This window comes from Rhinolophus ferrumequinum, chromosome 11 (genome assembly GCF_004115265.2).
Source record: "Rhinolophus ferrumequinum isolate MPI-CBG mRhiFer1 chromosome 11, mRhiFer1_v1.p, whole genome shotgun sequence".
In the NCBI taxonomy this organism is placed as follows: Eukaryota; Metazoa; Chordata; class Mammalia; order Chiroptera; family Rhinolophidae; genus Rhinolophus; species Rhinolophus ferrumequinum.
In genome coordinates, this window is record NC_046294.1 from 75953490 (window position 1) to 75976462 (window position 22973).

The 22973-nt window shown below is 38.6% G+C and overlaps 1 protein-coding gene across 2 annotated transcripts in view; it reads right to left on the reverse strand.

Moving 5' to 3' along the window:
* Positions 1–21169, reverse strand: part of GUCY1A2 (guanylate cyclase 1 soluble subunit alpha 2) — a 286917-nt gene extending 265748 nt beyond the window's left edge. Inside the window, exons 1-2 of one of the 2 annotated variants that reach the window (XM_033119793.1) lie at positions 21068–21169; positions 15778–15868 (exon numbers count right to left, since the gene is read on the reverse strand). In XM_033119793.1, coding sequence (XP_032975684.1) covers positions 15778–15868; positions 21068–21090 — 114 coding nt within the window. In that variant the 5' untranslated portion in view covers positions 21091–21169. Of the gene's footprint in view, positions 1–1223; positions 2912–15777; positions 15869–21067 lie in introns of those variants that run through there. The other variant, XM_033119792.1, reaches the window with a different exon arrangement.
* Positions 21170–22973: the final 1804 nt, after the last annotated feature.

Below are 22973 nucleotides of genomic sequence, written 5' to 3' on the forward strand. Positions count from 1 at the left end.
TGTTCAGATGCACTTTGGAAACTTCAAAGAAGTAGAAGTCTCCAGGGAGGGAGGTAAAAGCGCTGTCAGGAGTTGAAGTCCTTGTATCCAAAGTCAGGGTGAGAATAAAATACCAGACTGTTTATTTGTTTACATAGGCTAGCATGCAAGGATTACAGATGGAGGTATGACACTACATCTCCTTCCAATTCTGTGTACAGTGGTGTGGATTCCTTGGAAACCGAGGTCGTACAGATAGAGAAAGACTGGAACAGAGGTCTGGCGTTCCTGCAAATGGTACAAGTCAAGGGTAGCTGAAATGCCTGAGCAGGAATGAGCAGAAGTGCTCTGGAAGGATGCCTAGAAGCAGGGGGACTCTGGGGTACACCTGGATCTGCTCATATAGACATCCTGGAATGAGCACAAGTTTAGAGAGCTAGGAAGGCATTTATGCATTCAACATATATTTAGGAAGGTCCTAATATAAGGAAGGCACGGAAAAAATGAGGGGGAGGAAGCACTGAAAAATTCAGGGAAAGGAGAGTAAAGATCTGAGGTATGGGTGCAAGAAATCCCAGAGAGGTTTAGAAAACTAGACACCAGGGTTGCCCAAAGAAGGTTGAGCCAATACATCCGCAGTGAATAAGGAAAAGGGCGGTGGGATGGAGAGAATAGAAGAGATTAGACGTTTCTTCATCAGAAGTCTCCAGTTCCTGAAGACTGGAGAAAAGGATGCAACACAGAATGCAGATGGCCTGTGGAATTCAAAGATGTCAGAGGAGGTCACGCCAAGACCAAGAGAGTGTGGGAAAAAAGAGAGGAAGAGTTTCCTGGAAGGGGTAGGGGCCCCTTTGGGAAAACAGAGATGAAAGACATGGAAATGGGAACTCAGGAGCACAGAGCCTGGGAAAGTTTGGGGGAAAGAAAACAGGTGGGTGTGAAAAGCACGGGGGCCGTCAGGGTGAAGTAGGGTGAAAGGCTGGAGGTGGGCAGGCAGGCCCCCGAGTCAGGAGTCCCCGGAAGTGTTTAGTCTTACTCCTTTCGCGTGCCCTAATGCCCCCTTCCTCCAGAGCCCAGGGGTCGGGGTCTCGCCCCCGGGCACGCGGAACCGTAGAACCGTGGGGCGAGGCCCGGCCGCCCCCCAGCGGTCGGGCTGTGCGCGCACGCCCGGCTTGCCCGGCGCCAACTTTCCCAATCCCCGCGCTCTCTCCCGACGCGCTGGCCCTCCTTCCGCCCCTACTCACCGAGGGTGCCGTCAGGCGGCTGATGCTCTCGCCCAGCGAGTCCAGGTTGACCCGCCTCCGGCGCTGCGCCCTCCTGGCCCCGGCGGTGGCGGCGGCGGCGGCGGCGGCCGAGGCAGCCGGGGCCGGGGCGGCTGCGGCCGCCGCGCTGGGCTCGGGCGGCCCGGGCGGGCTCCGGCTGCCGTTCCAGCAGAGCCTGGCCAGGGGGCACTCCCCCTCCTCCTCGGGGCTGGTCTCCAGGTAGTCGGAGCCCAGGGAGCTGAAGGACTCGGACGAAATCTTCCTTCGAGACATGCTGCTGACGGCGCTGCGGCAGCCGAGGCGACAGCAGCGGGGACGCGAGCAGCGGCGGCGACGGTAGCGGGACCCGCGAACGGCGGCGTTAGGCGCGTCGGGGCCGCGGGGGGCAGCGGTCGCGCTCGGCCGAGAGGGCGCCCCCGGAGCCGCGGAGCCCCCAGAGCCGGCTGTTCATGGCGGGAACTTGGGCACCGCCGCACCTTGGGGCCCGGACTCGGCGGCGGCGCCGGGCTGGGCTGGGGGCGGGTGCCGCTTCTGCTGCTGCTCGCGCGGCGCCGCCTCAGCGCCCGCCTCGGCGCATCGCCGTGCGCCGCGCTCCCGCTCGCGGGGAGGCTCCGAGTGTGTGACCGCGGGCGGCGGGGCTGGGAGGGCTGCGGCCCGTGCGATCGGGCAGGCAGACGCTTCTGCCGCCTGCGCGCCTCTCTCGCCCCCCTTCCCCTCTCTCCTCCCACCTCTCTCTGCTAGCTGCCCGCCTCCCTCCGTCTCCCTTTATCCGCCCCCCCTCCATGCTCTCCCTCCGCCGGTATCACGTGTCGCCATCATACTCATTGGGAGTCTCTGCCTCGCCTGTCGCCACGTTTCAGGAGCAACGAGGACACTTCGTTGCCGTCCTCTGCGCGCCCTCCCCGCTCCCACCGTCTCCTCCGAGAAGGAGGAGGGCACACTAGAGCGCGTATCAAACCGGAGGGCCCCAACCCCAAAAGCCCTACGGGAGAGGCGGCTGGGGAGCCGACGGGCCCCGGTCGGCGTTAGAGGGGAGGGGAGTGCAGGGCCAGGGACGGAAGACCTTCGCCTGGAGCCTACTCGGGAAAGCCTGAGAGCGCGAGTGGGGGTTTAAGTCCAGTATATGTCCTTTTTCCGCCCCCCTCCGAGTTCATTTAGGAAGTTCTGAGGCTTGGGGAAAAGGCCGAGCGATCCAACCCGCCCATTCCAGAGGAGACGCTTCCAAGGGGAAGGGAAGGGGCAACATGTTGGCACCCATCCTGCTGGAGCGGCTCATGGGCACGAGTGTTCTCCACCTCGGGAGGTTGCGTGGGGTCGTAGGGAGCCCGGAGCCCGGCAGCAGTGAATGAGGACAGCGTCTGCTCGGGCCAGAGCCCTGTTGCTAAGTGTCTGCCAGGCTGGGCACGCCGGGCTCCTGGCTCCCGCCGGCTCCGCACTCGTGCTGGACAGCTCCGCTTGCCACCTGCGGCCGCGTTTGCGGCGTCGACGAATGGGGGACAGTTCCTCTCTAGACTCCACTACCTAGGACCCTGCTGGGGGAAGGCCAGGGAGGAGTACCCCCGAGGCCCTCATTCTCCCGACTCTTTGCGCCAAATATGCGATCTGTTTGCACTTGGCTGCAAATGCTTGGAAAGCTAAGGGGAGTGGGAGAAAGCTTTTCAAACCCAAGAACAGACTCGCCACGCGAGTTTGCGGTGGAGCTGCTTCATTCCAAAGCTCGCCTCCTGGCAAAGCAGCAGCCACTCTCAGCACCCGGCCCCACTGCGTTCGTTTTAGCTCCAGAAAAGCCTCGAACTTGTTCTAGCGTGGTAAGGGATTGGAAAAAGGGACAAATAAGAGTGTCCCGGAAAGAGGGTTCCCAGGCTGTGCTTCCCTTGCAGCAAAGCAGAGGAGCAGCACCCTCGGCCCCTCTCTTCCCCTTCCCGGGAAAGAAAAGTTCAGGGGCTCTGGCTTTAGCTCCCAAGCACACGGAAGCCAAAGTGGTCTTTTTAAAGGACTGGTCCCTCCAAGGTGAAGGCAGATGGGTTTGTGAACTGAGTTTATTTAAGAACAAACAAAAAATCCAAAACAACGAAAACAAACCTTTGCTTACCCCAACCCCAATTTGCTTTTAATTCTAAATCTTCCCGGTTGTTTATGAGGACCCAAATAAATATAAATGCTCTTTGAGATTTCCTTTTATATTTTGGAAAAATCCTCTCAAATTGGTTCAAAGACATGCTTGCTTCTCAGATTTTAAGTAGGTGTTGAAGATATTAAAAAAATATATATGTACTATCACTCGCATGCTCCCCTTCAAAAATGTGTATGTCTTTCTCAGCCTACTGAGTAAGGTGCTACCTATATAGTTTCCCTTCTTAGCAGAAGAAATTCAGGACTCTAAAATTATTATGATTATGATTATGATTATTTTGATTGTGGTGTATCTACTGTTGACTTTCCCATTACTTCACTTAATTCTGTATGCATTTTTCCCCACTGGAAATTAGACACAATTATACTTTTTATCATAAAGAATAATCACCAGTTCTGCTTAAAAAGTTTCGCTGGCCTTTTGTTTTTTGCTGTTGTTGTTTGTTTGCTTTTTTGCTGAATATAATGGGTGGTTCATTTGAAAATTACATTATTGCAACTTTGGGTAAACTGTTTAATATTCTTGCTGTGCAGTATTGATCACAGCATAATAAGTTAGAATTCTTACTTCGCATCTTTAGTAATGATGATGTAATTGTCAAGTTCTTTAGAGTCATACAATTTTACAGCCTCTATTAAGAATGCTAAATAGTATTAAGGCATTCACATTCTTTTAATAAACTACTGTTGAACACACACACACATCACATACACACACACACACACACACACACACACACACACACATTCTGTTATGGTAATGGTAAATAACCTTTGCATTGAACTTTAAACCAGAACTTTTACTTATCATTCCAACTCTTGTCTCAAAGTCAAAAATGACTGAGTGCTGAGCAATAAGTATCATTTTGTTTCCAAAATTTATAAGAAACCCAAGAATCTTCCTGTTTACACTGGAAGTTTATTGCCAGAAAGAACTCTGAACCTATGGGACATTTTTGCTTTGTGAGAACTATTTGAATCAAAGACTCTTTATAGAATCTAGCCAAATGAAGTGATCTTACAGTTTTCAGTATGAATTAGCCTCCCTTTGATCATCATTTTCCCACTGATTTTTAAACTGTAAACCAATGGAGGCCAGGGTATAGACAGCCCATCATCTGCATTACTTTCAAGGGTTTCCCTTTGTATTTCTATTCAGGAACAGGGTTCAAAAGCTCTCAATATGAAGAATGCTGTGTTCTATGCTTGAATTAACACTTTTTTAAGGAAGAGAATAGGAATAACCTATACTCCATTAAAAAAAAATTAAAGCCTTAGAACTAGTAAAAGGAACCCAAACACTTTAGGAAAGAGTAGTACACTTAAAGTGAAGAGTTTGTGCTCTGATGTTAGGCAAAGAAACTTGCATAGACTCATGCCCACAAATCCAGTCCTGCTGCATGTATCGTGTTCCAATAAATTCCTTAAAGTCCAGTCTCCTACTAGAATAGGGGACTGCAGGAATGTACTTGTTTTGTTTGTGAAGTCGGTGAGGGCACCTGAGGACTCACTTGAGATTGATCAATCTCCTTAAAGTAGATTCTCCACCTTAATAAAGATGGTGACTATTTCCCCTTTAAACATAAAACTAGTGTTGTGTATGCCTTACCTTCATATAGAACATTGCTATTTATAAACTCCTTTCACTTATTTTGCCTCATTTAATTTGATTTTCATCCTTCCCAGAGAAGTAGCTAAGGAAAAATTCACCTCCTTTAAATTCAAATAAAACTACAATCAGTCCTCACTCCCCAAATTCTTTGCATTTCAGAGCTCCAAACTCTTTCCTAATTTCTTTTCATCCATCTAAGTCTCCAGCAAGAAAACCTGCAACATCTGCATAAGCGTTTCCTGGAGTAGAGCTCTCGCCTGATATCATGAGACTGAGAAAATCTCTCTGTCCCTATAGTCAATCTTTACAAAAATCTGGCAACTCACATGAACTGTATATATAACATTAAAGCAAGTTCTCTAAAAAAAAATATAGTAGCTGGTGAATTCTTAACTAGGGCAAGTTTTTCTGGATCCCTAACCTAGAAAATTACACACATACACCTACTCCCCACCTGCAGGTTAACCCTGTGTACATGTTCCCTGAATGAGATTTGTCTACACCTCCCACTTCCTGTACTCTCTTTTTAAAACATGCTTTCTCAGTGAAAGATTGCGAACAAATAACAGTGGAGATACTGTGTTTTATATGCCTGCATAGTTTTGTAAGCGAAACCAAATAATAGGGACACTAGCAAAATGAGAATCAACTGCTTTGTTCATATATAAAGGGACACATGGAAGACAATGCAGCTCATCATTCTATGGTTATATTTCATCGTAAAACAATCTTGAAGGATTAGGGGACTTGTTAATCAAAACAAGGATGGGCACGGAGGAAATAAAGAAAAGCAATAAAGTCGATGCAACACTTAGAATTTGTACCAGAAAGATACTAATGAATTAGTGGGATGGCTGCCTTGTTTTTATGCCACTGTATCAAAGAGTGCAAGAAAGAGGGAAAGTAATCAGTGTCTTTTGGTGCCTCTGGCAGACAAGACTCTCTTATGTGACTTTGAGTGGCTTTGCACTCTTCAACCATGCACTGCAGAAATCCCTCCTCCTCTGAGAAGAGACCCTATAAGCCAATGCAGCCTACAATTCCGTCTTTTGTCTTCCACATCATTAGCTCTCTACACAACATTTTAGGTTGAGATTCTTTTTCAGGTATTAGGTACAGATTATATAGGAAGATTACTGTACCCTTCTCTGTGTGTTTTTGTAGACCACAGTATTGTTCTTATATGTCTAACAATAGCAACGTCTTGTCAATAAGCGATTCAATTGTGGTCTATTGTAGCCTTTAATAATTTACCTAAATACTTCTTTCTACCTTGTGCCTAAACCTTTTGCATTCCAAATTATTTCTAAACCTTTACTTTCCAGATCTATTTAGGTAAAAGTAACATTTTTTGAGAAACTACAATGGACCAGGGTCTGTTTATTTGTTGTTTCATTTAATCTTTATAGTGCCACAATAAGATGTATCTTCTCAGTTTTACAGATATGAAAAATACTTGCATGGAGATTTTGAAATACTTGCCCCAAGGTCATGAAGCTGATAAATTTAGTCAGAATTTCAGTCTTGACTCCTAAGCCCATGCTATTTCTGTGAAAACACATTTTCTGCCTGCCTCTTATAATTGTCCTCAAATGTCCTAAAAATACAAGAAAAACAAATCTGATGAATTAAAGTCACCATGTGAGTGGTCTATTGCATTACAAATAAACATTACCTACACAATTAACATGCTGGAATTGTTCCCTGGAATACAATGTCATGGAAAAGCACCAGTCTATGCAGAAGCTCTACATTGTAGTAGCTGCTCTGCTAATAACCAGCCATGTGACCAAAAACAAGTTGCTCAAAACCTCTCTGGGACACAGACTACTCAGCTCTAAATTAAAAGGGTTGGTAAAATCACTAGGGTATCATCAACCCCCAATATTTTATGATTTTTCTATTTGTAGAGCTGCTCATTTTCTTTCCAGACATATCTGGTGCCTAGAAAACTTTCCCCTCGCACGTCACAAGGTCAGCTTCTCTTTTTCCTCCCTATCGTACGTACCCTTTCTGAGAATGCAATTCTCCTGCAAATCCCTTCTTCAACTGCTTAAAATGTTCTCCTTATATGAAGCTGTCATGAACATGGCCTGCAGAATTAAATGAATGGAAAAGAAAAATTTCAATTCAATTGTATTTGGTGAGATGTTCACCATCTCCCTGTCTTTTCATAACCTAATTCTTCTGTCTGCTTTATTATATTATAGAAAGGAATTATGTCTTCCTGTCTGCAACTTATTAAGCTCGACATCTAACAATAATAAGTATGAATGATCAATAAGAATGCCCTGATATAACCTTGTTAATGTCAACAGACCTTTACTGATATATTTTCAATTTGTTATGAATATGCAATCTATTATTTATTATTTTTAAATAATGAATATATTTTTTTAAATCCAATTTTGATGTAAATACTAGAATTCTCAAAAGTTTTATTAACATTAAGAATGAAATGTTGTGCCTTTGTCACTAGATATAAAATAAACATTAAAAAAAGTTACTAATAATGATTAAATGGCAATGTACTTAGATCCCTTAAAATAATTAATAAGCAATTTTTCTGTTTAAGAAATTAACAAACACATCACAATTTATACTCATGCTATAATCATTTCTGGAAAACATTTTAAGTGGATATTGAAGTGAGTAACTTCAGCAATGAATAGATTAGTTCAAGACAAAAATAACAAGTTTGTGTTAAAATAATTCTAAAACATTTCTCCACCAAAAGATGTGAAATTTTTAAAATAAAACATATGTTTACTCATTTTTGTAAGTTCTCCTTATAGTGAGCAAAATGAACATTAATTCCTCTTTTGGTGTACAAAAATGGACAGGTATCTATCTGTACCGCAACAGTAAACTAAAACAAAAATGTTCCATTTCTTTAACTCACACGGGGTCTTATTAGGGCCACACAAGAGAGGAATCCTTGTTTCCAGATAAGCAGCATATAACTGTGAAGACAGTCATTCCAAAGCCCAAGTGCTCTGCACCAACACCCAACACGTGACTCTGTTTCCCTGCAGGTTATGCGAACATAACCTGCACCTATGTCTGCTCAATCTGATAAGGTCTATGCTCTTTTACCTAAGAGAAGAAAATTCCCAACTTTTCTTGGTTTTCAGGTTTTCTAAGTAATTTTTAACAGCACCCTAGACCAAAAGAAACACCTAATGATTCAATGTATAAGGTAGTTGCACCCATACAATTTAGTAAGCATTTCTATCCTAACAAGTTAGTAGCATTTGAAAATACATGTAAAGTGATATTTAATTTCATTCTTAAATCATTGGAAGTATTTAATTAATTAATTTAACTAATTAATTAAGTTGGATACTGCAGAGCTTCTCAAACCTTAGGATTAGATTAGACATTGCCACCCTCATTTTCTGTTTCACATTGATATCCCTGCAGTTCTTGCTTTTTATCATAACTTCCAAAAACCTGCCTTCACAAATGTATAAAGTAAAGGAAATAATGTAGCAAAATCCAATGCTAAAACTATAAATTATCTTAAACTAAAAGATTGCTCAGTTTTCAACACATGCTAAGTATTGCTGTGTTTCCCTCAAGTTTTTTAAATGTCGTTCCACACCAGTAATTATAGCAGCCCAGGACCTGTTGGGTCATAGTTTGAGAACTGGGACTCTGGTTATTCAGCCCTTCCCACGTTCTCAGAAAAGCTTTTTTTAAATGTTAATTACAGACTCTAAATGAACAAACAAAACAAATGTAAAATGAAAATTATGCATCTTAATGTCATTTTCTGCTACAATAAATTTGAGTACAGAATGTTACCCGAAGTGTGATTTATGTGTAGTGCACTGTTCTATCATTTAAAAAATTATAATGTTTCAGCTCATTAATTATCTACCGACTAAGCTTTGAATACATAATAAGAAACAAAATAATTTGGAAAGATTTGAAAAGACATAAACTATTTCCTTTTGATATTTCTCATATATATATAATCTTTTTACCGAGGGCTATATATGCTGATAGTTTAGCAGAACAATATTATCTCATGAAATATTTTTAAAAGACTTTTGACTTATTTTTTAAAAACTGACCCTGAAATCTTGGTAACTATTCTTTGTTTGAAAAGAACAAGAAAGGGAAGTGTAGAATTCATTATTCCCTATAAATTCTATTGTCAAACAGGGGAACCGAGGTACTTTATTGCATTTTGTTGACAGGGAAACAAAGGCATGCAAAGATTGAGGAACCTGTCCATGGTCCAATGGCACATAGTTAGTCATAGGTAGAGCTCTTAGCACAGCAAAATCTTATTTCATAGTTCTATTTTATAAGGCTGTCTCTACAAAAGACTGTCCCTTAAGGAGGAAAAGAAAAGTCTAGCTCATTATTTGTAGAAAATATCATCTGAATTGTTTTCTCAGGTAAGAGTAGGTTTGCATTAATCCAGTTAGAGATACCCTTCATGGCTAGGTTAACTCGTCCATATCAACACATATGTGAGTAACTAAAAGTTTAGCATTAAGCCAAGCATAGTGGACATTATAAAGACAAAACATGGTCCTGGCCTTTGGAGAATTTACACTCTAATAAGCATAAGAAAAAGTTAAATAAGTTAAGTTAAATGGCTAAGTTAAATAGCATAAGTTAAATGGCTATACAAATTAGTACCAGAACAGATGTCATATGGTAAATAAGTATTATAATATTTTAAGAAAAGGGAAGATGAACTTCAGCTATTTCATTATGAAGAAAATGGGACTTGAATTGTCCTTTGAAAAATGAGTAAAATTTGAGTGGATGTATATGAATGAATTGGGCATGGAGAAAGGAAAGAGTATGTTGTGTTTGTAAATACCAGGTATTCCGTACAAACAGGATCAGAGAATGCATATTGAAGAATGGTTAGAAAAAGAATAAGAAAGTAAAGACCAGATTGGGAAAGGGTTTACTATGGACTTTCTCTGGCAATCATTAAGAAAAAAATCATTTTAACTTTTGAGCTGAGAAGTGACATTAAAAGAGTGTTGTACAGATCAAGAAAAGCTACCCACTCATCCATGCAGTCCATTATTCCCAAGAACATACGCCAGCAAAGCAGACTGCCTCAGTTGTTCATGAAATGAGTTGCATACCATTAAAACTAAGATATGTGGCCTCTTCATGATCTACATGCACACACACACACACACACATACACACACACCCATTCTTATATCATTTAAATTTGCAGCATACCTGCTATATTTATTATTTGCCTATGATATTGTCCAAGAATATTATCCAAGTCAATAAAATATATCACCTCCTTATTTCAGTTTCTTATTTGTCTAAAATGGGTAATTTTCAAAGCACACCAGTCATTAACAAACCAATAAGAGGAAAAGCTACCCTCTACAGAAACTACTCTTTTAATGGAATCGCCAAAAGACCCTCTAAGTGCTACTTCTGTGTTAGGGGCAGTCTTGTACTTAATAGACCCCCAAATCCTTCATTGGGTGTCCTAAGACAACAACTTGATTGACTCAGTGAAGAGGATTCTAAAGCAGATTGGTCAAGAAAAATCATCCCACCTTGACTCATACCAAATACGTTGTGCTCTTACATTCAACCTAATACGTCGCCCTTTTCTATAAGAGAGAGATTTTGAACTTGTTACGTTTGGTTTTCAAAACTAAAAGAGAATGTTCATCCACACAAACTGAAAAGATTGGCTCTGAGGAATTTTTTGTCAATTTCTTGTCAAATATATACTTTGAAAGCACTGTCAGCGAGGTCCAGGAGTATTAGAGGCAAGGAGAACAGAGGAAGAAAGAAAGATGGCTGTGTGGATACTGACATTTGTAAAGATGACTGTAGGATATACAAGGGGGGATACCATGTGGTCCTAGGATAGCGATAAATACAACCCTAGAACAAAGACTGGCCAACAGGAGTGGAGACAGAGTATATGAAATGACCAGGCTGAAACGACACTGAAGTAATGTTTAGATGAGTTTACAAACTGTGCACAATATGAACAGGACCATCTTAGGAGAAAACACTGAACATTTTTACTGAACATTTTAATGAATGGGATCTTTATTCAGAGACAACACAACTAAGAGTGGTCACTACTTATGTATGAGAAAACAAATTTTAAAAGGTCTTGAAATTAAGTCATTCCCAAAATTTCTAACACACACTTTTAATTTTCATAAGGCAGTAGCCACCATTTGCAACTTTAAAAGCTCCTTAAAAAGTAATTTAAATAATTTGGTTAGAGTATAAATGCAAACAGCCCCATCCAAATATCATAACAGATTACTTCCAAAATGTTTTTTTTAACAAGATAACTAAGTATTTTTGAAACTCAAGTAGCATTAAAGCCACCAAAGGAATATGCTTAACTTGTTCTCTATTCATAGTTGTTTTTTTGTTGTTGCTTTTTCATTTCTCTTACTTTACATTATGCTTGCATTTTCAGGAGATTATGTAATGAACCATAATAAAATTAATTGTCTCCAGGCTGATGAGGTCATAGATTCTCAGTGTCCTTGATTTCCAATTATTTTAGCAGAAATTCTTCCTCAGTTGTTCCCTGCTCTATTTGGTGCCCTATTTCAAAAATGAACATCTTTGCTTTTTGCTATTTGCTTTTTGTTGGTAATTTTCCATTAGCAAAACAATACCTTATTCTTATTAGACAAATGACATAATATAATTTCTATGAAATCTGGCCAGATTTAAAAGGAAGTAAATATTAATCACTAAAAAATAGTGTCAATGCATAAAATAGATTATAATATCCTTCATACTTTGAGAATTAAGTAAATATGAGCAAATGTTTGGAAAATATTGGCAAAACTATATTGTCACTCAAATTCACTGGAATATATAGAAATTAATAACAACTTGATATTAGATTGTGGCAAGATCCAATGTTCTAAAACAAAGCTATACATTTTTTTCATAAAGAAAAACAATCTTTTTATTCCAAGTTAATGGTACCCAGTTTCTGAGATACAAAATAGACATATTCCTGATGAGTAAATTGACAAGTTAAAACAAATTATTGGTACTTTCATACTTGAATTGATACACTTACAAGCAAGAAAATATTTTACTTCTATCATTAGTTAGTTATAGGGAATTTAAATGTATGAATAAAGCTCCTTTACATATTCTCTTCATTAACCTTCAACTTATTTATACTGAACAGGGAAAAGTAGGAAATTATTTCTTAAGGGTAGTAAAAGCATTCTTTCTACTAAACATTAATTTCATAATTTTTTTTATTTTTATTATTTTGTATAAAGTAATTTCTTATTAAAACAGGAATCCATGGTATTAGTTTGCTTTTCTTCAGTATGATATTAGCCTCTACTATGATTATTGTCTAAAGACTTAGAGATAATGGCTTTATGCAGAAAACACAAAGAATGCTTCTGATTTTATTGAGAAAAATAATAAAACATTCATTCAACAAGCATTTAGTAATATTTTGTGTCTGGCACTGTACTAGGTATGGTGAAGAGAGAGGAGCATAAAATATAGTCTGTCTTTTCAAAGACCTGGCAATAGTTTTTGAAAAATAAAGTTTAAATACCTTTTTGGAGGTGAAAATGTCTAAGCTGAGTAACGAGGGCTTTGAAGACAGAGGAGTTAAGGTAAGGGCAGGGTATTCCAGGCAGTGGGTTAGCCAGAGTAAAGGCACAAAATTGAGAAACAATAGAAGTACACCAAGAAATGCAAGGAGTTCAAAGTTGCTAGAGTGTGACGTTAAAGCAGGAATCAGTAGAATATGATAATAAGAAGTAGACAGGTCCCAGATCACAGAGAGCCTTGTGAGTCTCATTGAGGAGTCATGTATGCATATTAAAAAGACTGTGACTGTGTGAAGAATAGACTTGAAAAGCCAAAACTGTTATCAAGGAAAATGGTTAGCAGGCTGTTTGTGTAACCCAGAAAAGATAAGAGGAATTTAACTAGAGCAGTAGAAGAAGCCAGACCCATGTTTAAATCCCAAATAGCTCACTATGTAACTGTACACAAGGTCCTGATCTCCCTATGCTTCCATTTCTTCATCTGTAAAGTTGGCGTAACAAGCTCACAAGAATTATATTTTATCATACCATTTTGCCAAAAATGATACTGACAATTGAAATAAGGATGCACTAGAGGGGACAGATTAGACAAATGTATAGAAGTTAATTTAACAGTACATGGTAACTGATTACTGATTTAATATGGGAACTAAGAGGGGGGTGAGATTTAAGAATGATCCCGTGTTTCAATAATGGAGAACATTAACTGATATAGAGAACATAGGGAGAGAAAATGGTCTGGTGAAGATGATAAGGTCTATAATTGAATTTGAAATAGATCCAGAAGAAAGTGTCTAGCAAGTAGTTAAACATGTGAATCTTGCATGCAGAAGAGAGCGCTGGGTAGAAGACACAGATGTGAAAATCATTAACATTTAGTTTTTTATCAAAACCTTAAGAATGAAGGAGATGACAAGAGTGCGACAGGCTGAATAATGATCTCCACATCCTAACCCCTGGAATTTATTAGGATGTTACCTTATATGTCAAAACAGAATTCATAAATGTAATTAAATTAAGAAACATGGGCTGGCCAGTTAGCTCAGTTGGTTAGAGCATGGTGCTGGTAGCACCAAGGTTGCCGGTTCGATCCCCATATGGGGAACTGTGAGCTGCACCCTCCTTAAAACAAAAACAAAAAAGAAAAAGAAAAAGAAACTTGAGATGGGGAGAGAGATTATTCCAGATTATCTGGGTGAACCCAGTAGTAATCACAGGGTCCTTATAAGAAGAATGTGGAAAGAATCAGAGTTAGCAGAGAAGGCAATGACAGGATCAGAGATTTGATGAATTACTTTGAAGATGGAGAAAGAGGCCACAGGTCATGAATACAGGTAGCCACTAGAAGCTGAGTGAGACAAGAAGCATATCCTCCCCTCAGCACCTCCAGCCCTTGGAACACCTTGAGTTTAGTCTAGTGAAACTGATCTTGGGCTTCTGACCACCAAAACTCTAAGAGAATGAATTTGTGTAGTTTTAAACCACAAAGTTTGTGGTAATTTGTTACGCCAGCAATAGGAAACATACACAGAGAGAATGCAGTGAAAATAAAAACAAACAACAATACTTAAGCAACACCTACACCTAAGAAGGACAACTCTCATGGGAGAAAGCAAAAGGTCAGACAAGGACTAGGAAGAATTAAAAGAATGTTGTGTCAAAGAATTTTAGGAATGGAAGACTCAATAGCTAAACATGACAAAGTAGCCCAATAAAAATATTTTTAAATGGAGAATATTCTTTGGGTTTAGCAATTAGAAGTCTTTGGAAATCTTAAAGAGAGCAGTTTTAGTGAAGACTAGAAGCTAGTTTGCAATGAATTGAGCAAAATAAAAGTGAGGAAGATATGAAGATATCAAGTATAGACTATTTTATACTCCACCCTTATTTCTATAGGGAGATAATGTAAATACATATCTCCCAATTATTTCAACAAGTGATCATCAACAAATAAAGGCCCTGGGTATCCAGTCAATTATAGTAGGATAACAGAGGGGTTTGAACATGTGCAGGATAAGAATCTGTAGAAGAGAAAAAACAAGTACAAAACCCTACAGTATGGAGAGATGCATAGAAAAAGACCTTAAGGCCGTAGCAATAAAAAACAAACAATAACTGGTAGAGAGTAAAACCCTCAAACACCCAAAGTTAATTATGGAAGGAGAAGAGGAAAGAGATGGGTGCCTTGAAGACCTTAATACCAGTAAACATCACTGGAGGAAAGCAGGCAGTACTGAAACAGGATCAGAGACTTGCTAAGTTGATAGTTGAAAGAAAGTGGAAAATAGCTATGCGTATATAAGGTTTTGTTTATAGCTTTATTATATGGATTTTTTTTAAGTGGTGACAATATCAGAACTTATCAGATAAAGAAAAAAATGCAGTTTTGTGCCACATAACATTTCAGTCAGTGACAGACCACATATGTAATGGTGGTCCCATAAGATTACAATGGAGCTGCATTTCCTGTAAGAAATGGAAAAGTATGTGGTTCGGGTGGAAATTTTTTTCTCTGACAGCAGCAATATCTTTGTGGCGTGGCAACAGATTCCCTCTCACTCATAGCACCTCGATTTTGAGTGCACACATTACATCCCCATCAGTCAGCCACTGACCTGTTTCAGTACAGAGAAGCCTATCCCCTGAACACTACTATTCAGAGGGCACTACAGCCCTTCCAATTCTAGCTTGATGGTCTTCAGAGGACATTACCATAAATTCTTGGTTAAGGACCTAAGATCCTGTACAAGGACACAGGTCCACAGGGACTACCTTAACAAGTAGCGTCATTGCTACTTTAGTAAAAGCTTTCTGTGGCAGTGCGCAGTCTGTCCCTGCACTTTGGAAATATTTTGAAGTTGTAATGATGTGACGCATAGATACGTTTTATTTCTTCCATCAGTTCAATACCAGAGAGAGTCCTTTGCACCAGATAGGATCAATGGAACTGAAAAAGCATTTCTTTCCAAAGTCAAAATATTGAATCCTCAGTTTTATACCATCTTCATGATGGTATACACTCTCTCTCTCTCTTTTTTTAATGAGAACCACAAATTTCCTTAATCTGACCACTGCTCCAACATGCAGTAGCCAAAACCACATTGCTGTGATAATCCCCTATGCTCCTTTTTCTCTCCACCTCGATGTCTTATTCCTACCGATACTTAGGCCACCTTTCACTCCCTCCTGACAGTCACAGTTATGGGGATCTGTGCCTTACCCAGCCAGTTTGCCCTCCATATTTCCAATCAATCCAGCCCATATTCCTGTTCGTGGAGCAGCATTGACAGCTTCGGTGTTCTATTTCTGACCTTGTCAGAGGAAGCAGAAGGAGACAGTATTTATAAAATCTACGTAGTGTACAGTAATGTCCTCAGCCTTCACATTCACTCCCCACTCACTCACTCACTGACTCACCCAGAGCAACTTCTAGTCCTGCAAGCTCCATTCGTGATAAATGCCCTGTACAGGTGTATCATTTTTATCATTTATATCATTACTGCACTTTTTCTAGGTTTAGATACACAAATACACACCATTGTGTTACAGTTGCCTAGAGTATTCAGGACAGTAATATGTTGTACAGGATTGTAGCCTAGGAGAAATAGGCTACACCATACAGCCTAGGTGTGTAGTGGGCTGTACCACCTAGGTGTGTGTACTTGCATTCTATGATGCTCACACAATGACAAAATTGCCTAACAACGTATTTCTCAGAATGTGTCCCAGTTGTTAAGGTGTGCATAACTGTAGTCAAATATGGGAGCATAAAAAAGATAAAAAAGATGGTGCATATTATAGGAATATCCTGAAGAATAGAAGGATGACACACTTGTGGTAGAGACAGTTTTCAGATTAAAATCTTGAAGCAGACATAAAGAGTAATAAATTCTGTTCTGAAAAAATAAACTTCAGAACATAATTCAGCCATTTGAAAAATTAGCACAATGGTCTATCAAGACTCTAGCACATATGTCTACCAAAAGAAGCACTATAAGAGAAATATCCGGCATGAGGTAGGTATTTTTTATCATATCTTTTGACTTTCATAATATTGGTATGTCTTTCTGTGTTTCATACCAAGGCAATTCCTAAGCCATTGTAACAATTCTGGTCTGTTTTTTTAAAAAAGAAACTCCATAATATAACATAGATTTCATAGAGAATTTTAAATATTATATGAGTCAGTCCTCAAATTCATGCTCAGCTACTTTCCTCATGAAAACTATACTTTCACTTTAAAATCTCTTCAAAATAGAAATGGTACCTATGTACCATACTATCTTACAGTATTAAATAAAAGAATAGCAACAGAGAGAAAAATAAGCCTTTTTATACCAAAGTTGATTGGCATATAAATTCATTTTGTATAATAAATGTATGATATAACCTCACTAAAAGTGGTAGGGGAAAAAAGGAACTTAAGTTACGAAAATGGTGTTTTGACTGAAAACTGTAAAACTAAAGACAAAAAGAACTGTACATAAACACAGTATGCTAGTTAGTAAATGTGTTTCTCATAGGAACATCAATTAATAATTCTGGAACTACTTTATATATTTACAAGGATTGAATAATAAGTGAATACATGCTAAATAAATAGGACGTAGGTTTCTTACTATCAGAGAAAAAAATTACGAATAAACAAGGGGGAAGTCTAGGGTAATCCCTGTGATATGAACTCATGTTTAAGATGATAGATGTTGTCACGCAGCAGCCTACCCGTCTGTTCCCTCGTACCTACCCCTAAAGAAAGGAGAGTCTGTGAGACTAATCCTTTCAGGGACTTTGCTTCACCTTTGTGCTCACACATTATGTCTCCCTGTTTGGCCCCAGGGGATGGCTGGTCAGCCAATGATGGGTAAGATTCCCCATGGGGGGAACAACCTAAGCCAGGTGCATCCACGTGGGGACCAACAGGAGAACCCACGTGTTGATAAAGGTGGGCATAGATCCCCACCTTCCCCTGGCTAAGGAGAGCTTCTACCTTTGTGGCTGCATTCCTTCCCACAACCTGCTTGGGAAGAGATTCAATGATGTATTAACATCAGTTCTCCATCTACTCATATCAGTAGGATTCAGCATAAAGGTTTTGTCCCTTGGGGAGGTACATCCTGAGAATTACAGTTCCGCTGTTTGTGGGCAAGTGTGATTAGTTCGAATCAGTTTCCTAGTATAATGTATGAAATTCACAGACCGTGGAGAAAACAATGTCACTTCCTTGTGTGAACATCAATAAAAGCCACAAGGTGGCCCGATTCGGGGCTCTCAGTCCTTTGAGGCTGTGAGACCCTTGGCCCCGTGTTTCATAACTTTCTTGATTTCGGTTTCTTTCTTAACCCTTCACCGCCCCTTCTCATTCACTCACTGCCTGTGTTGCGCTGGATGTGATAGATAGATGATGATAGATAGATAGATAGATAGATAGATAGATAGATAGATAGATAGATAGATAGAAAGATAGATAAATAGATAGATAATAGACAATAGATGTGTACACATTTTTAGCATACATACATATACTTCCTAGCTCTGTCCTCAGAGAGAGCCTAGAGGCAGTGACATCCCAGTAGAAATAAGCACTAAGCACACCCAGTACTCAGATCTTGGTTTCAAATATAATTTTCCAATAAAAGGAACTAGGGATCCTTGGAGAAATGGCTGATTCTAGGGCTAGTGCAGGGAAAATACAAGATGAGTCTAGAGCATCTTCTATTGCAAGAAAGTAAAGAAACACTAAAAAGGAAAATAAATAAACAAATAAACAAATAAACAAATAAATAAACAGAGGTTATGTATGTCAAAAAGACATACTAGAGCCAATCTGAAAGAGCGTCCAATGGACAAAGTTAGAAGAATTTTAAGGCCAAATAATGTATTATTAGACTATAACCCAAAGTATAAAATAAATATTCAGAAGTCCATAACTGATATAAATCAATTAGTTAATACATAAATAAATAAATAAAGAGGTGTGTTATCCTTACAGAAAAATTCCAAACAATATATGTAAATACTCCCCGCTCCAAGACATGGAGCTTAATATCCAGTCTCTCCCTGACCACTCCATAGTACACATGTTGAGTGTTGACTAGACTTAACCACCCACTTTCAAAGAATAGAATACGAAAAGGAAAAACAGTAACCTCACACTGGAGAAATTTGGCAGACATCGCCTTATCCAAGTGATCAAGGTTAACACCACCAGTGATAAGTTATGTTGATATTATGTATCCCTAATATAATGGGACAAGAATGGCTCTCTACCTCTGTGGTATTTGTCCCCAATTACCATCACCACAATCTAATTATATGAAAAGTATCAGACAACCCAAACTGAGGGACCTTCTACAAAATATTTGACCAGGACTTTTCAAAACTATCAAGACTATGAAAAACAAGAAAAGACTAAGAAATTGTCACAGATCTGGGAACTTAGTAGTAATACACCAATGTTAATTTTTTAGTTTTAACAAATGTACCACGGTTATATAAGTTGTTAACGTTAGGGGAATCTGGATGAAGGGTATATGAGATGTCTGTATTATCTTCATAACTTTTCTATATCTAAAATTATTATTCTAAAATAAACTATTTTTTTTATAGAGTTGGTTGGCAAGTTTTAAAATGCAGACTTGAACATTTGAGATTGTAAAATGTAACCACAATGAGGAGAGTTGTTTATAATGCCAAGATCTAAATACACTAGCTCCATCATATCTATGACCAACAAAAGTTTGCCAAAATGTTTTAATGACCTACAGTAGCAACAAATTCTATAACCTCCTTTTAGTAGACATTATGTTCATCCTACTATGAGAAGATCTAGATAAAGCCCTGTTTACGAGCTATAATTAAAAGGAAGTTTCTAACCAGAATATCCCATTCATAAGTGAGTCTGAATAAAGGGCAAAGTGTGAAGGATATATTTCGTATTAGGCTACTCTTCAGGACGAAAGCCTTCTACAACTAGGTGCAGTTATCCTAATAGTGTACAACCAGCATTTTAAGATACCATAAAAATGAGATCAAGAAGAGGTTCTGGGCTATGATAATTCCAACATCCCATCATCGTGTAGACTCTTCATAAAGTTTAAGCAAACTCTCATTTGAGATACACACAGCTAAATGTACCACATACCTGAGGTCTCTCCCTGTTATGACCTGCACTTTTAATGACGCTTACATTTCTTAGATGGCTGCTCAAAATGAAAGACTCTGATCATCTATCCCTTCTCATGACATTTGCTTTCCCTGTCCAAGATTCCTCTTTTCACACTTGACCTCCCAAGATATTCCCACCATGCCCTCCACGGCTCTAGCAGAATTGTTAATAATTGGGCTAGGTACATATCCTCATAATGAAATAGTACTTTATATCCACTAGTACGACTAAAATTAAGACTGGTTATACCAAATATCATTGAGTATGTGGAGCCACTAGAAACTTGTTATACTGTTTTTGGCAGTATAAAATGATATAACCACCTTGGAAAACTATTTGGCAATTTTTTGTAAAGTTAAAAAATACACTTACATTAGGACCCAGCAATTCATTTTTACGTATAAATTCAAAAGAAGTGAAAACATGTCTGCAAAAAGATGTACAAGAATGGTCACAGCATCTTTATTTATGATAGTCAAACACTGTAAGCAACTGAAGTGTCCATTAATCATACAATGGACAAGCAATTTGTGGTATATTTATATAATAGAATATTACTCACAATAAAAAAAAATCACACTATCAGTACCCCTAACAACATGAATAAACTTCAAAAATGCGATGTTGAGTGAAAGAAGTAATACATTAAAAAAAGCACTTCCCATTTATATGTTCAAGAAGAAGCCCTGTTAAACCACCAAAATAGCTGTCTACTTAAAATTTAGCCCCACCTTGTGGTAGTCTAGGAAACTGTGACTAAAGGCTCTTCATTGTCCTATTGTATTTTTGAAATTATAGGCATAAATGATACCAGTCCTACTTATGTTTAGGCCAAAAGAAAGTGGGTTGAAGGAAAGGCATCGCCAAGGAGTGAACGGTTTCCTCCTATTCAACTATATAATAAAGACATTCAAAGGTGTTTGTGAACTACTTTTGAGACAGGTTAGTATGTTGCTACATAGACAGGGAGGTCCCTGGTGGAATAAACGAAAGACAGACATATTCTGAGACTTCAGGTTTTGAAATCACTCCTTCGCTATAGGACAAAATGCAACAATGCCTTGGGGTTAATCATAAAAGTCCTTTTGGCCTGATAAACGGAGCAGATCTGATAGATAGGAGTGGGTTATTTTGCTAATTCCATCAGGATGGGCAAGCAGAACAAACCTGATGAATTTCATTAAAAGGCACCAGCTCCCCTTCCACAAACAGGCAAGGGAAGGTATAAAAGTAAGAGCTTTTGCCTCAGTCACTGGGCGCCCCCATTCGGGACCCCCTCCCGCTTGGGAGCTCTGTCCTTTTGCTTTCAATAAACTATCCTCTTTCTTAATAAAAAACTCCTCACCTCTCTTTGGTCCATGTTTCCATTCTTCCGTCTCTCAAGACACGATCCGGCACTCACAGCAAAAATCCCCTACATCATTTGGGGACTCACAGAGAAATATTCCTACGACACTTGGATTTCCTTGAACAAACCACATCTCTCAGTATAATTTTCACAGATCAGTGTGCTAAACAAAATGAATCTTCATATAACTTTTCTCCTTTGGCTCAGAAAACAAAAAGCAAGACAGGTCAAAAGGAATCTTTGGAAGGACAACAACTTGAAGCTGAACGGCTCCACAACTAAGACTGAAAGGACAACAACTTGACTTGGAAAAAAGTCCTGGAAGTACACACTGTTCCCCAATAAAGTCCTGTTCCCCTTCCCCAATAAAATCTTTTAAAAAAAGGAATCTTTGAGAACTAAATAGGGAAGTTAAACCATTCAAAAGAACAGAATGATGTGCTGTACCATCTCCACAACCATTGCAATTTTAGAGAAAATGGCAATTACAAAGTTATTACAGAAGACATTTTGGCAAAGATTCATGCTGATAAGTGACATTCAGCTAAAAGATAAAATTGGGATTTATTTCTTTGATTTCTTTTTCCATTCAAAATTATGTGGAGAAATGTATTTTTTACTGTGTTTTGGCAATAAAAGCAATACAGTTTTTGGAAGTGCCATTTAGAAATGTCTGTAGCCTGACCTTCCAAAGCTAAATGAAATCTGTTCTATGCAATTCAAAATAGATATTTTTTTCTAATTTAGATCGTTAACCATAGTATGATTCTGAATATCATGATTACTCATACATAATAATCAGAATAAAAATTACTCAGACATGACCATATAACTGAATTTGATTGAATTAAGATACTTCAGTAATTTATAAAAATACTTGTATTTGGATCTGTGTCAAGGTGGCCTGCAAATTTAGTCATGAATATAAACATGAATGATGAACATTGTTCAAATAATATTACCCAGTAATATTTCATCAATTTACTGCATCATTGATATGATATAATACCACACAGTCCAAGAACCCCTTTCATATGTTACACATTTAACTTTAAAAGGAAGAATGTGTGATTAATGTAAATGACAAAACTTGGTAGAAAAAGAGGTACTCTTACTTAAAATGCAATAAAATGGATTCCCAAAATATCATACCTAATAAATAGCTTTGTAGGTTGGCTAATATTTTCATATTGAATTAAATGGTATACTTAGTCATATATGTTCACAGATGCCTTATTTTATTTCTATTGATCATAAATTGACGTACAAATTACTAAAATATCCATACCTTAAGAGAGGCCCACCTAAGAAATCGTTGTTGAAAAAAGAAAAATCTTGGAACAAAAAGGCTCTTCTTTTACCAGCTAAATATATTTAATCATCCTTTATAGGATTTATTAAAGCAAAACAAATCTATACTGCTATAATTCCCATACATTTCTCACTAAATGTTATCCTAATAACACTGTTGGACAATCACTTCCATAGATAAATGAATCAATTAACTAAGGGTTATTCTGAAGTTCTAATGTACAGTAAGTATGGTCACTACACTTAGTAATAATATTGTATTGTATACTTGAAATTTTCTGAGAGAGTTGATCTTATGTTTTCTCTCACAAAATATTCTTAACTGTGGAGGTGATGGATATGTTAATTAGTTCAACTGTGATAATCATTTATATATACATAAGTGATATATATATACATATATGTATACATATATAAATGATTATCACAGTATATATATATAAATGATTATCATTTATATATACGAGGGTGCCAAAAAATTTATACACATTTTAAGAAAGGAAAAAACAATATTAAAATTGTAATAATATATACTGATGACAAAAGATGAATACAAGTCACATTTGACTTCTGCATATACAAAGGTGCTCAA